The 16,121-nt window shown below is 35.2% G+C and overlaps 1 protein-coding gene across 1 annotated transcript in view; it reads left to right on the top strand.

Annotated features, from left to right (window-relative positions):
* The window catches only part of ift43 (intraflagellar transport 43 homolog (Chlamydomonas)), a 33,773-nt gene extending 25,142 nt beyond the window's left edge, over nt 1–8,631 (top strand). The window contains exons 6-9 of the mRNA XM_073927702.1: nt 1,763–1,835; nt 2,105–2,180; nt 2,780–2,842; nt 6,542–8,631. Coding sequence (XP_073783803.1) covers nt 1,763–1,835; nt 2,105–2,180; nt 2,780–2,842; nt 6,542–6,652 — 323 coding nt within the window. The 3' untranslated portion in view covers nt 6,653–8,631. The remainder of the gene's footprint in view (nt 1–1,762; nt 1,836–2,104; nt 2,181–2,779; nt 2,843–6,541) is intronic.
* Nucleotides 8,632–16,121: the final 7,490 nt, after the last annotated feature.

The following is a 16,121-nucleotide window of genomic DNA, read 5'->3' on the forward strand; positions in this document are numbered from 1 at the left end:
GGAGGTGGCTGTGGAGTAAACAAAACTGAAGTCAATTACAATCAGTCAATAATACTTCTGTAAACCAAGCTTGTTACGTCAGGCAGAGCGAAAGAAAGCTCTGTGATTAAAAGTGGGATATGGTCTTCCTGAAGCTCTTTATGAAATGGATAGTTAAAAGTCTCTGAAATTAAAATAAAAAAACTTAGATGTTAGTTATGGTGGTTTGAGAAAGCCAATATACTGTCATACTACTTAAACTTCTTCTTCGACTACTTTAAGAACGCATCTCCTCCTAGACGGTTCATACTACAACCACCAAACTAACTCCAGACCTTTTTTGAAAACTGGCCCAGAAAATTTGGAAAAGTCCCATCGACTTAACATTGGACCAAACTTTGTGACCTCATAACTTTGCGCCAGACTGTCATATAGACTTAAGGCTGGGCTCATTTAACTCAGACTGCCAATCTGCCAATCACTGATGATCTTTCAACTTACTAGCCACACCCTAGCAACCACTCAGAACACTCTAGTAAAGCCTTAGCAACCACTCAGAACACCCTATCAACCGCCTAGCAAGAAACATGCCAATCCATACTTGAAACATGCTAACATATACAGGTAAAGTCAGAATTATTCGCCCCCCTGTTTATTTTTTTCCGGAGATTTCTTCAACACATTTTTAATCATAATAGTGTTAATAACTCATCTCTAATAACTGATTTATTTTCTCTTTGCCATGTTGACAGTAAATAATATTAGACTAGATATTCTTCAAGACACTAGTGTTCAGCTCAAAGTGACATTTAAATTAAATAATTCTGACTTCAGCTGTATGTTAGGGGTGTGACGAGACGCTTACTCCACAAGACTAGATGAGACACGATACTGGGTTCACGAGAACGAGATGAGACAAGATTTTAAAACTATTTTTAAGAAATCTTCAATGATGAAATGCATGAATGGAAAATTATTCTGAAAAAAAAAAACACAAATTACAAAACTATTCAGGTGTTTTTTTTTTAAACAAACCTGTAATAAATGTTATATAACTTCTATTTTAAGCAATTCTATGCAGTGAAGGACAAACAAACACTGCTAAATATTTTGCTAAGCCTACGTGAATGGAAAAATGTCTTTTTATACAGGATTTTAAATATTAGCATTATTTATTAAGTATTTGCTAACATATGAATGTAAAATAGATTTTTATTCAACTGAAAAAATGACAAACTGCAAAACACTTTAGGTGCTTTTAATTAATGGTATTTTATTTCTATTCTTCTATCTTTATTTTTGTTTTAATGATTTCCACATTGTAAAGAACATGCAAACACTGCTAAATATTTAGCTATAAACTCTACTGACTGGCTTCTGTACAATTTCACATAAGTAATCAAACTCCTTTCCTTAATTTAAACTTAAAATTCTGATTCATTTAAAGGGGAGGATGTGGATGCATGCAACATATGGGCACGAGAGAGCGGGCAGGTTAAAGTCTACAGTCAGTTACAATCATTCAACGATTCTTTCTGTAAATGAAGCTTGTTACGTCAGGCAGCGTAAAAGGAAGATCTGACGAAGTGGGATACTGTTTGTGTCATCCTGAAGCTCTTTAAAGGGATAGTTCACTCAAAAAACAGAAATTGTGGGGAACGGTGGCAGCTTCCGGTTCATGCAGACTTTAAGGGTTAACTTTGACGCAAAGACAGATCTGTAAGGCTCAGTAGATATTACAGGTGTGTACATCCACTTCTTTCGCCTTTTTTTTTTTTTGTAGACATCCCAGTGATTCCAGACCTGGAGGAGGTTCAGGAGGAGGATCTGACCATGCAGATCGCAGCTCCACCCAGGTATCAGACACACATCAAACTCTCATATGAACACAAGCAATAGTGATCTTATCTCCCACTACATCTGACATCTTTCTGTCATCACTCATGTGTGAGGTGAGCATAACGGTCATGCAAGTCCATCAAGCACATTAACTAATAATCAATGTAAAAGTAGGCCATTTGTATTCATAAATGCCTTCTGTGTGAGCGGCCCCTGGCAGAGTTCATTTAAATCTAGCCTCACAGGATGAAACACACATATGTTTATCTTTCTCTGCTGTCTTCAGTGTCCAGGTGAACAGAGTCATGACCTACAGAGATCTGGACAATGACCTGATGAAGTTCTCCGCTTTCCAGACCCTGGTGAGGACTCACAGTCATTCCTTAAAGCAGGGGTCACCAATATCAGTCCTGGAGGGCCGGTGTCACTGCAGGGTTTAGCTCCAACTTGCCTCAACACACCTGCCTGGATGATTCAAGTACACCTAGTAAGACCTTGATTAGCTTGTTCAGGTGTGTTTGATTAGGGTTGGAGCTAAAATCTACAGGACACCGGCCCTCCAGGAACAAGTTTGGTGACCACAGCCTTAAAGGGACAGTTCACCCAGAAATGAACATTTTCCCACCATTTACTTTCCCTAAAGTGGTTCCAAAGCTTTTTTTATTTATAAAACATATACTGGAATAGTTGGTGGTTCATTCCGCTGTGGTAACCCCTGATAAATATGGGACTAAGCTGAAGGAAAATGAATGAATGAATGAATGAATGAATGATGGGCGAGAAATTGATGATTTTTTGTGGTAATTTGTCACAGAAACTGAGGATCATATAAGGCGGTAATAATTCAGTGCCTTTAGGTCCTACAGTGTCTGTTTTGGGATGATGTTTGGCTGCATGCTGAGCTTGCTTTATATTGTGTATCTTCATGTTTTCACTAACTCAATATGTTAAATGTGTCCAGGATGGAGAGATTGACCTGAAGTTGCTCACCAAGGTTTTGGCCCCGGAGCAGGAGGTGCGAGAGGTCAGTAAACACAGCGTCTGTCCACCATATTTGTGGGGTCACTCTCCTACGAAATGTTTAGGGTTTCTGTGGGTCTTGGAAAAAGAGGTCCCATGAAAATACATATTTTTTTAGATGCGAGTATCAGTATTGTTAGTTTTTAAGATATCTATAAGCTAGTGAATACCAAAACAGAGACAAAATTTGTGTATAGAAGATACTGATATAAACATCTGAAGCTTGCAGTTTGTCTCTTCCACCTAAATTGATCAACGGTTTTATTCACATCACCTCATACTTCAGTTTCTCATCAAATCTTCTGAGCAATCAAATACTCTCTATCTGCTGACATACCCTGCCACCTTTTAGATGCTTTTCACTTGATGCGCTTGAGCTCAACCTCTGGCAGAGCTGTGAGAAAATGAACCGCTATTGGTTGTTTTTTTTTTTACGGGGAGGAGCTACACTATGTCCTGCCCTTTCTTCATATTTTAGTTGAGATTATGTCAGACATCAAGTAAAGAATGCGCGTTTCAAAGCACTTTAAATGTCGATTTACTTACTCTGCATGTGGGACTTTTATATTAAAAACAGGAGGCTCAGATTGTTTACTATGCATTACTGAGCAAAGATACGTTCAAACTTGTGTCAGGACGCAAAATGCAGGATATACAGATTGTACATTTGTACAGCTCCACCTTGAAAAGGCATACGATATGTTTAATTGTATCCTTTGTTAATTTATCATGTGAAATCTTGTGAAATTTGATGTTTATGCTTCAACAAACACTGCTGAATAGTGTCAAAGTCCCTTTAAGGCAAGTCATTTTACTCTTTGAATGGCTCTCGGGCAGTATGCTTGGGCATTCTGTTTGAATGGGGAAACATGATATTCTCCAAAACTGTTTGACATGCTTACGATTACATTACATATTAGGAATCAACAACTGTGTCAAAAGTTTAATTTTTAAACGTCCAAATCAAACAAAATCTGCATATTTTCAGATTCCTCAAGCTAATGCACATGCTCGAAAGAAATGAGATCACGACACCAACCTCACCAACATTCTACATGTTGTCACCAAGTGTGCCGCAAGCCTGCGTTTGAGTGAAGGTCTCGGCCGTTAGATCGCCCCCTGGGGGCTGGCTGCAGTACAAGTCATAAAGCCCGCCTCCTCCGTGTTAATGAAGGAGACTTGAGCCCAAATAAAAACATTTATTACAATTGCAATAAAATGTCCCGAAAGATGGTTCTGGTGGATTAAGGCACTGGTTATTGTGCTGAAATAGGTGCAGATCTTCATTTTTGTAAACAGTTTGTTTTTAGCAGTAATTTAATGCTGGGCGTGTCATCGTGATTGAAAGCTGTGATTGACAGTTTCTCAAAGCAGCGCGTCTGAGCTTCGGCAGGAGACTGAAGTGTTATTATTCGATTTCTGTGTTATTTTACCATGACAAAATGAGTTCAGCCGTAAACTATAGTGTCTGACATACATGATCTGGTGGAACACTGTTTATTCGCTAAGGTCAGGGCTTTTTTCGGGCTTTATTAGTTTGCTGATACACGCCTAACCACCCAGATAGCAAAATACACTCGGGCCAGTTCCGGCTAGATTCTCGCCTGCTGGAGACTTACCCCTCAGAGCTCAGACTGACTACCTCTGCTGGACCTACTCCGGATGCCTGGACTCACTGCCCGATTCCAGCCCGAGTCAATCGAGCGAGCCGGCGCTGCCGCATGCGAGCCGGAATCAGCCCGCGACGCCGCGAGTAGGTTATGCGCTGCGGCCCGGAGCTGGCGCGATTGAATATATAAAACCCTCATATTTGTTAACGTTATTACACCCATTTGTGTTGATATGACAGCAAACGCATGCTGAGCAGTTCGGGGGGCGTGGTTGATTTTACATAAAGCGTTTGGTTGGAAGCTCGACTCCGCTCATTTTCGCGGCTCCTCCTCTGGCTCCATCAGACAGTCCTTCTGCGCAATTTCAGCAGTCTTTTGCGACAGTTTGTGCCCGTCAAGCAGGCGTTTTGCCCTCAAGGCGTTCAATGGGAAAAGGGGCTGTCGCGTCGTCCATATTTTTTACAGTCATTGAATGTCACACTCTGGATAATGATCATCAGATCCCGCTGCTCTTCTGAAGTAATCCACAACTTGGTCTTGATGGTGAATCTCCTCCAGAAATAACAGCTACTCTTTGTTTAATAGTTTGTGGGCGTTTGAGTAGTTGCTGCTGTCATGTGATGTGCGTTTGACAGGATGGACTGGGCACGTTCGGTTTAAAAAACGCTTACAGAAAACTTTTGTTTTCAAGTGCACTTGGTTCATTTAAAAGCACAGATTTCAAGCTGTATGTGGATATATTTCTTATGTCTGTGCAGCAAGTATTGCTGAGATTCCAGTGTGTTTGCTGACCCCAAAAACTGTCGTAAAAGCACACATATGGTCTGAGCTTTTCCCCAGGAGAAATGTCAGTCTATTGAGGGTGATGATTGGCTGCTGTACTAGTGGGCGGGGTTTCATTCACGCTTTACCATGAATTAAGGTCTGAAATCAGAGCAGAAAGTCTTAAATTTATACAATCATGGCATTCATTTTTGCTCTCTAGATATTAAGTCTTCAACATATTGCTGTATTTCTTCCCTTAAATTGTCATTTTTAAAAATGTATCCTCAAAACCTGCAGAAACCCTGCTTTTGCAGCGACAGTTCGCCCAGAATTGATGGTTTTGTCTTCATGTCTTTCCAAATCCATACTTTAAAAAAAAATGATGTTTGCTGCTTGTTCAAACTACTTATAAAAAATGAGCTGAAACGACACAATTCTTGAGATTGTTTTTAGGACAACTTAATTTTGCTAAATTCAATCCACTCAAATCTGATAAGTTAACTTAATCCACTTGTATTTTGACAATGTGAATGAATTGTGCTGAACCCTACGGTGTCTGACTCTTCTAAGTATTAAGGCTGATTTATACTTCTGCGTCAAACACCGGCGTATGCTACGGCGCTGACGCATAGCCCTTCGCCGTGGCCGTCGCCGTCACTGACGTGCACCTCTCAAAAATTGTAACTACACGTCGCAACGACGCGTAGCGTAAGCTCTGTGATTGGTCGGCTTGGTAGCGCTGACGAGTCTGGGCGGGACCGAGAGCCGCGCGAATGGCGCGAGCGATTGTTTACAAGTGTGGAGTCCTGTGAAGGAGCTCCGGATGGAAAGTTTTGTTTTGTGTTTACCTCATAGTTAAAGTTGTTGCACGTCCGCCGGTTCCTGCCTCAAAATGAGCGAGTTTGAGCCACTTGTACATCCCGGAAGTGTTCAGGAAAAGCAAAAAAGCAGAGAAGAAACTCGACACAGAGGAACATTTACACCTCACTGCCAACTAGCGTTTCGGAAGTGTTAATGCAGACCGACAGAGACAGCAGCAGAAGTATAAATGCACAGCCACGCGCGTTGCCTGCGCCGTGGGTTACGCCGGTCACCTGACGCAGAAGTATAAATCAGGCTTTACTCTAAATATAGTGGATGTTTTGAAGATTTTACTCTTTTATACACTACTACAGTATTTAAAGAAACATAATCCTTTATTTGTCAATCGTATATGGTAGTAAATATCATTAGTGTGAAAAGCAACAGGAGTTGTTGACGTCATACTGCCCTCTAGTGTTCATTTTAGCCATAATCTGCAGTCAAGTGTATGTGTTTGCTGTATTCAGGAGGATGTTGGCTGGGATTGGGATCATCTGTTCACTGAAGTCTCCTCTGAGCTGCAGTCTGAATGGGATGAAGGCGATCGGGAGGATCAGTCTCCGCTTCCGGTGGCCTGAGGCAGACAAAATGCTTTTCTTACTTGTTTCTACACTGCAAAAATGCTTCTTAGAGTTTTTGTCTAAACATCTAAAAATTCTTACATCAAGGAGCATTTTTCAGACAAGTAATAAATATTGTCTTGTTTTAAGAAATAATGAGTCAAAATTAAGTGAGTTTTTCCTTAAAACAAGCAAAATATTCTGCCGATGGGGTAAGTGAAATAATCCTAGTTTTCGTTTTGGTATAAGATTATTTCTACTTACCCTATTGGCAGATTATTTTGCTTGTTTTAAGGAAAAACTCATTTAGTTTTGAGAATGTTGAGATATTTGGACTAGAAACAAGAACAAAACTCTAAGTAATAAAATCATCTTTTGCATTGTACAGTACAAATATCTAAAATGAGTGTCGGGCAAAGATTAATGGCATCCAAAATATTTATTATGTATATATAAATACACATACATGTGTATATTTCAGAAAATAAAATTAGATTTAGATGTAAAGTAAATATATCTATAATACAAATTATATATACATTGAAATATCTATGTAACGAAGTAGTTATTATGTATATACAGTAAATAATAATGCACACTTGTGTCAAAACAAACTATTATTTTAGATGCGATAAATTGTGATTAAAAATCATTTCTATTATATTTTATATTATTTCTTATATTATTTACAATTTTTTTTTCAAAATTCTAATTTTCAGAAATGCTAATTCAAAATGAAGACATTTTTTTTGTCTTGTTTTCTTAAAACATGATGAATAATTTGGGGTAATTAAAATAATCTTACCCTAAACCCAAAAACAGGATTATTTTGCTTGTTTTAAGAAAAACTAAATTAATTTTAACTCAAAATTTCTGAAAATAAAGCAATGGTTTTTACTTGTCTAGGAAATCCCTCTTAATTTATGAATTTTTTGATATTTGGACTAGAAACAAGACAAAAACTCTTAAGTTTTAAAATCATCTTTTGCAGTGTACAGTACAATTATGTAAAAATGAGTTCTGGGCAGAGATTAATTATGATTAATCACATCCAAATTAAAGGTTTGTTTTGATATTATATGTGTGTGTTTATTATGTGTATAAATACGCACATGCATGCGTATATCTGTTATATTCAGATGTAAATATATAAATGGATATGATAGAAATTATATCTAAATTTAAATAGTTTTTATGTATGACAAATGCATAGTATAAATAAATAAATAAATAAATAAATAAATAAATATATATATATATATATAAATAAGTAACACACACATATATTATTTGAAAACAAACTTTTATTTTGCCAACAAATAATCATGATTAATCTTTGCTATGCACTAATAAAAGAGGGTGCTTTGTGAAAAAATATAAAAATGCTGTCTTGTTTTTGGAAATACTAAGTCAAAATCACGACCATTTTTTAAATTAAAATAAGATAAATACTTTTGTGTAAATAAAATAATCTTTCTTTACACCGAAAACAGGATTTTTTTTGCTTGTTTCAAGAAAAACCCACTTAAATTTGACTCAATATTTCTGAAAACAAGACCCTATGTTTTGCTTGTCTGTAAAACGCTTCTTGATTTATGGATATTTGGACTAGAAACAAGATCACTTTAAGTAAGAAAAGCGTTTTATTCGCAATCACACATGATGAAGGTGATGAGCATCTTCACAGCGTCGCCTTCACACTTTTCTCATTAAGCTTAACCTTGCAAACCCAGAAACATGGCTTTCCTTAACTGGATCAATCTGGAGACATTTGTCAGTGTTTGTAGTATCTGGGAAGGGAGTAAATCCAAGGTTAATGAGCAGGTAAACTGAAATCCACTTGATTGAGTTAAAATGAACTTTGCTCATCTGAGTCTTATCATTATTGAGTCCGGCATCGACCTGCTGGAGCTTCATCAGGACTCGTCTGTTTACATGAGGGAAAAAATGCACATTTATCATCAATCTGGACTCAAAAAATAAATAAGACAAATGCATTTCTTACTTGGAGTTGTTTTCTTGTTTCTTGTCCAAGTATCTAAAAACTCTTCAACCAACCCGCATTTACCTGACAATTACAAAATATAGTTTTGTTTTCAGAAATAATGAGTCCAATTTAAGTGAGTTTTTCCTTAAAATAAGCAAAATAAAGTTGTTTGCAGGTTTTAAAATAAGAATTCCTCTGGCTGATTGTTTAAAGGAAATATTATCTTAATTTTGACTCATTATTTCTGACAACAAGACCATGTTTTTTAGATATTTAGACTAGCAACAAGACAAAATCTCGCAGTAAGAAAAGCATTTTTGTTGCACAATCAGAGTTGAATCACCTTTGTGAAATGTTGTAATAGTCATTGTAAAAATGTTTTATATTTTCTAGCATTTTGATAAGTTTACAATTAATAAGCTACAATGAACTAAAAACATGTTGTCATGACTTATTGATCATATAAGTTTTTACAGTGTAGCATTTTGATAATATTCTGTCTTTAAATTGTATATTATGTCTTCATATTATGTATATTTCCTTTAAATGTGTTGAAAAAGTTAAAAAGTACTCTTATTTTGACTCGTCGATTCAGAAGAAAGAGCTGTCACAGTTTTCACACAGTGTTATTATTGCTGACATAAACAGGAAACTGCTTGTTTTTTAAAAATAAAATGTAAAATTTGATGAAGAACACTGTGGAAGTCAATGGTTACAGGTTTCCAACATTCTTCAAAATAGCTTCTTCTGTGTTCAACGCAGTATATAGGTATAGTTTTGTTTTGAGAAATAATGAGTCAAAATTAAGTGAGTTTCTCCTTAAAACAAGCAAAATAATCTTGTTTTTGTGTTAAAAAATATATATATATATTTGTACCTTTGTCAGATTATTTTGCTTGTTTTAAAAAAACTCATTTAATTTTGACTCATTATTTCTCAAAACAAAACAATACCTATATACTGCGTTGAACACAGAAGAAGCTATTTTGAAGAATGTTGGAAACCTGTAACCATTGACTTCCACAGTGTTCTTCATCAAATTTTACATTTTATTTTTAAAAAACAAGCAGTTTCCTGTTTATATCAGCAATAATAACACTGTGTGAAAACTGTGAAAGCTCTTTCTCCTGAATCTATGAGTCAAAATAAGAGTACTTACCTTTTTGAACACATTTGAAGGAAATATACATAATATGAAGACAATATACACAGAATATTATCAAAATGGACTAGAAACAAGACAAAAATGTGAAGAAATTAATTTTTTGTTCCACAATCAGTGATTATTTACCTTTGTGAAATGTTGCACATATTATGTTAAACTGACTCAAAACAGCTTGCATAACTCATGAGATTAAGTTGATACATGATTAACTTAGTTTAATAAGTTAAAATGAACTTAAAACATTTGTTGTCATGATTTATTGATCATATAATGTTTTACAGTGTATAATTTTGATAATATTCTGTGTATATTGTCTTCATATTATGTATATTTCTTTCAAATGTCTTTAAAAAGGTAAAAAGTACTCTAATTTTGACTTGTAGATTCAGGAGAAAGAGCTTTCACAGTTTCCACACAGTGTTATTATTGCTGACGTGTACACGAAACTGCTTGTTTTTTTAAAAATAAAATGTAAAATTTGATGAAGAACACAATGGAAGGCAATGGTTACAGGTTTCCAACATTCTTCAAAATATCCTCTTCTGAGTTCAACAGAAGAAAGAATGTCAGACTGGTCCTAAACATGTCAGAATTGTCACGTTTGTGTGAACGATCGCTTTAATAAGCATAAAAAAACAACTTTAAATCAGAAAAACTCAAACTATGAGCTGTTCTCCCTCAGTGACAGTAAAACTGCAATAGCTCAAGGATTTACTAGACACCTAAAAAAACCTCTTCTTTTCAGAAATAATGAGTCCAAATGAAGCGAGTTTTTCCTTAAACAAGCAAAATAATCTGCCAATGGGGTAAGTAAAATTACCTTGTTTTCTAGTTTTAAAATAAGAATATTTGACTTACTCCACTGATAGATTATTCGCTTGTTTTAAGGAAAAACTCACTTAGTTTTGACTCATTATTTATGAAAACAAGACAATATTTTTTAGATATTTGGTCTAGAAACAAGACAACTGTAAAGTAAGAGCATTTTTTTGCAGTGTGTTCCACAGTTAGAGATGAATCTCCTTTGTGAAATGTTGTAATAGTCATTAAACAGATGTTTTATATTTTCTACACTGTAAAAAAAAATTCTGGTTGTCTTAAATTTTTAAGCGGAATCAAATTTACCTCATGAGTCATTTGAACTTTATTAAAATATTATGTTAAACTGACTTAAAACAGCTTGCTTAACTTATAAAATTAAGTTGATACTTGATTAACTTAGTTTAATAGGTTAAAATTAACTTAAGACAGATGCTGTCATGACTAATTGATCATATAATGTTTTACAGTGTAGCATTGTGATAATATTCTGTGTGTAAATTGTATATTACGTCTTCATATTATGTAAATTTTCTTCAAAAATAAGGTAAAAAGTACTCTTATTTTGACTTGTAGATTCAGAAGAAAGCTTTCACAGATTCCACAGTGTTATTATTGCTGACGTAAACACAAAACTGCTTATTTAAATAAAATAAAATGTAAAATTTGCTGAAAAACAAAATGGAAGTCAATGGTTTCATCTACAAAATGAAACCATTCTACAACATTCTACAAAATATCTTCTTCTTTGTTCAACAGAAGAAAGAATCTCACACAGGTCTTAAACATGAGTAAACGATGTCACTATTCTGTGAATAATCGCTTTAATAAGCAAAAAATCTGAAAAACTACAAATAAAATTAAACTCGAACTATGTGACAATAAAACAGCGGCTCAGGGTCCTAAATCAAACAAGCATTTAATTAAAAATTACAAAATATAGTCAAATAACAAGTCAAAATCTGATTATTTGGCTTGTTTTAAGGAAAAACACTCATTATTTCTGAAATACTTCTAAAAGACTACACCTTTTAAATATTTAGACTAGGAACAAGACAAAAGCTCAAAGTAAGAGAAGCATTATTGTGCAGTGATCTGAAGTGTGATGCAAGAGGCCCTGATGTACACAAACACCCAAAAGTGTCCACACACAGACACACACTTGCTGGACTTTGTGGCTCTCTCCTCACAGGCTCTTTTTTTGGGCAGTTTTAATGAATTCTGCCCATATGCCCCGAGCAGCTGCCGCGCTGCCCCTTCCTCCGCCACCCGCCGAGCTGTGAAGAGCCCGTCCATGTACAGACAACCTCTAGCTGTCTCTCTCAGGGATGCAGATTAAAGCCCTGTGATCGCGGGTAACTGACCCAGCTCCCAATAACCCAACCGTCCGCCCGGCCGGCACAGGATTAGGTGACAGAGAGAGGGAGAGAGAGAAATTCAGATCCTCAAAGTCACCTCTCGCTCTCAGTCTCCTTCAGTTTCTGCTCGAGATTACTACACACCAAATTACCAGCGATCGCTCAAAATACAGCTCTAGTCAAAATGATTGCTTTATTCTCCAAATATTACGAAATATTATTTTCTCGAAATATTCTGATTTTATTATCATGATATTTTTAGTTTATTCTCGTAACATTTCAACTTTATTCTCGTAACTTTACAACTTTATTCTCGTAACATTTCGACTTTATTCTCGTAACATTTCCACTTTATTCTCGTAACATTTCAACTTTATTCTCGTAACATTTCGACTTTATTCTCGTAACATTTCCACTTTATTCTCGTAACATTTCAACTTTATTCTCGTAACATTTCGACTTTATTCTCGTAACATTTCCACTTTATTCTCGTAACATTTTGACTTTATTCTCGTAACATTTCGACTTTATTCTCGTAACATTTCCACTTTATTCTCATAACATTTCCACTTTATTCTCGTAACAATTCGACTTTATTCTCGTAACATTTCCACTTTATTCTCGTAACATTTCGACTTCATTCTAATAACATTGCAAATTTATTTTCACAACATCTTAACCTTTATTCTCATCACATTTTGATTTTATTCTCGTAACATTTCAACTTTATTCTTGTAACTTTCCACTTTATTCTCATAACACTTCAACTTTATTCTTGTAACATTGCGACTTTATTTTCGAAATATATTGACTTTATTTTCGTAATTTTTCGACTTTATTCTTGTAACTTTTCCACTTTATTCTTGTGGCACTTTAGCTTTATTTTCGTAACTTTCCACTTTATTCTCGTAACACTTCAACTTTATTCTTGTAACAATGCGACTATTATCATAACATCTTGACTTTATTTTCGTAAATTTTCAACTTTATTCTTGTAACATTTTTACTTTATTCTCAGAACATTTCAACTTTATTCTCGTAACTTTTCGATTTTAATCTCTTAACAATATGACATTATTCTCATACAATTTCGACTTTATTCTTGTAACATTTTAACTTTACTCTCGTAACATTTTAACTTTATTCTCGTAACATTTAGACTTTATTCTCGTAACATTTCAACTTTAATCTCGTAACATTTCAACTTTATTCTTGTAACATTTCAACTTTAATCTCGTAACATTTCAACTTTATTCTCGTAACATTTCAGCTTTATTCTCGTAACATTTCAACTTTATTCTTGTAACATTTCAACTTTAATCTCGTAACATTTCAACTTTATTCTTGTAACATTTCAACTTTAATCTCGTAACATTTCAACTTTATTCTTGTAACATTTTAACTTTATTCTCTTAATTTTATAATTTTGTTTTCGAAATATTATGATTTTATTCTTATAATATTTTGACTTTATTCTCGTAACATTTCTACTTTATTTTCATAAAAGTTTGACTTTATTTTCGTAACATTTCACATTTATTCCCGTAATATTTTGACTTTATTCTCGTAACATTTCGACTTTATTCTTGTATGTTTCCATGTTCAATCTGAAAGCCATGATGGATGGATTCCTTATCAAAAACCATGAATGAAAATGTTATTTTCCTCAACAGTAATTTTCCTCAACAGTCTTGTGTCTCATTCTCAGAGGAAGCCAGAGGAAGTTTTTATTAAAAGCGATGTCCTTTGGTCTGCAGAGCCGGGTCTGGATGTATGTGGATGTTTAATTGTGGTTGAGAATGGAGATAATTGTCTGTGGTGCTGCTAATATGTTTGGGTGCTGACAGAATCTCGATCTGCTCTCATATCGGCCCTCTGCAATATACGGCAACATAATTAAAGTGCAGATGGAGAGATATAGGGTAGAGTGAGGGGTGCAGACAGACAGGACACGCGACCACGTCCCGGGACACTGGACCGACACGCGTTTACCTGCCCGACTGCCATCTCCAACCCTCATCACATCTGATATTGTCTGATCGGTCACAGCCATGTGGAAAAAACACATGTGTCCGAAAAGCCCAGAATCAGCCAGCAGGATCTCATCTGCAGGAATCAAATTATCCTTCATCTAGAGACACGATGATGGAGACATGCGCTGTGGAAACTTAAAATGAGCAAACCTCTCATTCTGAACTGTAAAAAAATATGGCAAAAAAAATCAGTGAATGTTACTTTAACTTATTTTAATGCGTTAATCAGGTTTCCACTTAAAAACTAAGTTATTCAAAGTGTAACTTAAAATCTTTTAGTCAGTTTCGTTGAAGTAAGTTGAGATGACTAGAAATGTTGATTTCTCTGCTGTCACACAAATTACCAGTTGAAGTGAAATAAAGCTGAAAAGAAATATATATATTATAATACACCATATAGAAATCTGGTATAAGACGATATATGTCCGTTTAGAGGGCGGGACACTTTAGATTCTGAACAGTATTTAATTGGACAAAATATAGTTTTTTGTTTATTTTTTGTATTGATGTTAATGTTGAAATAATTACAACTTTATTCTTGTAAATTTTTGACTTTATCATCATAACATTTCGACTTTATTCTCGTACCACTACGACTTTATTCTTAAAATAATTACAACTTTATTCTCGTAACATTTACATTTTTCCGTAACATTTCGACTTTATTCTCGTAACATTTCGACTTTATTCTCGTAACATTTCGACTTTATTCTCATAACATTTCGACTTTATTCTCGTAACATTTCGACTTTATTCTCGTAACATTTCAACTTTATTCTCGTAACATTCCGACTTTATTCTTGTAACATTTAGACTTTAATCTCGTAACATTTCGACTTTAATCTCGTAACATTTCGACTTTAATCTCGTAACATTTCGACTTTAATCTCGTAACATTTCAACTTTATTCTCGTAACATTTCGACTTTATTCTCGTAACATTTCGACTTTATTCTTGTAACATTTCGACTTTATTCTTGTAACATTTCGACTTTATTCTTGTAACATTTTGACTTTAATCTCGTAACATTTCGACTTTATTCTCGTAACATTTCGACTTTAATCTCGTAACATTTCGACTTTATTCTCGTAACATTTCGACTTTATTCTCGTAACATTTCAACTTTATTCTCGTAACATTTCAACTTTATTCTCGTAACATTCCGACTTTATTCTTGTAACATTTCGACTTTAATCTCGTAACATTTCGACTTTAATCTCGTAACATTTTGACTTTAATCTCGTAACATTTCGACTTTAATCTCATAACATTTCGACTTTAATCTCGTAACATTTCAACTTTATTCACGTAACATTTCGACTTTATTCTCGTAACATTTCGACTTTATTCTCGTAACATTTCGACTTTATTCTCGTAACATTTTGACTTTTGTTTTTGTCACATTTCGACTTCATTCTCAAAATGTTAAGACTTTAATTTTGTATCAGTATGACTTTATTCTCATAACATTTTAATATCTTTATTTATTTTAATGTGGCACTAAAACGCTGTTGTATTTTTGTCCTAGGTGTCCATGAGGATAAAATATTTAGTACACTTTTTTTATTGGGCAAAACAAATGTGTGTTTGTTTCATGTGTGTGTGTGTGTGTGTGTGTGTGTGTGTGTGTGTGTGTGTGTGATGTGTTTTATTATTTGACCCTCACTCTCTCTCTCCACTGGACATGTGGCCTCTTTCATTTTTCACATGACTGCTTTTCTTATCAGAGCGTCGCCGCTGCCTCTGATTCTCCGGCAATAAAACACTAAACATTCTGTAAAACACGGAGCCGCGAGGAATTATGATAATAACTCAGCACTGAGGTGATGCGGGTGTGCGAAGGGACGGGTCAAGGTGGACTCATGTAGACCCTCTCCATCAGTCCGGAGACACGGGTGGAGTCCAGCTCCAGCACCACTATTGTACACCAAGCTTATTTTTCATTTTGTTTTCATTCAGTCCTTTTATTAATCCGGGGTCACCACACCGGAATGAACCGCCAACTTATCATATGTTTTACGCAGCGGATGCCCTTCCAGCTGCAACCCATCACTGGGAGGAAACCCACGCCAACACGGGGAGAACATGCAAACTCCACACAGAAACGGCAACTGATCCAGCCAGG

This window comes from Danio rerio, chromosome 17 (genome assembly GCF_049306965.1).
Source record: "Danio rerio strain Tuebingen ecotype United States chromosome 17, GRCz12tu, whole genome shotgun sequence".
Classification (NCBI taxonomy): Eukaryota; Metazoa; Chordata; class Actinopteri; order Cypriniformes; family Danionidae; genus Danio; species Danio rerio.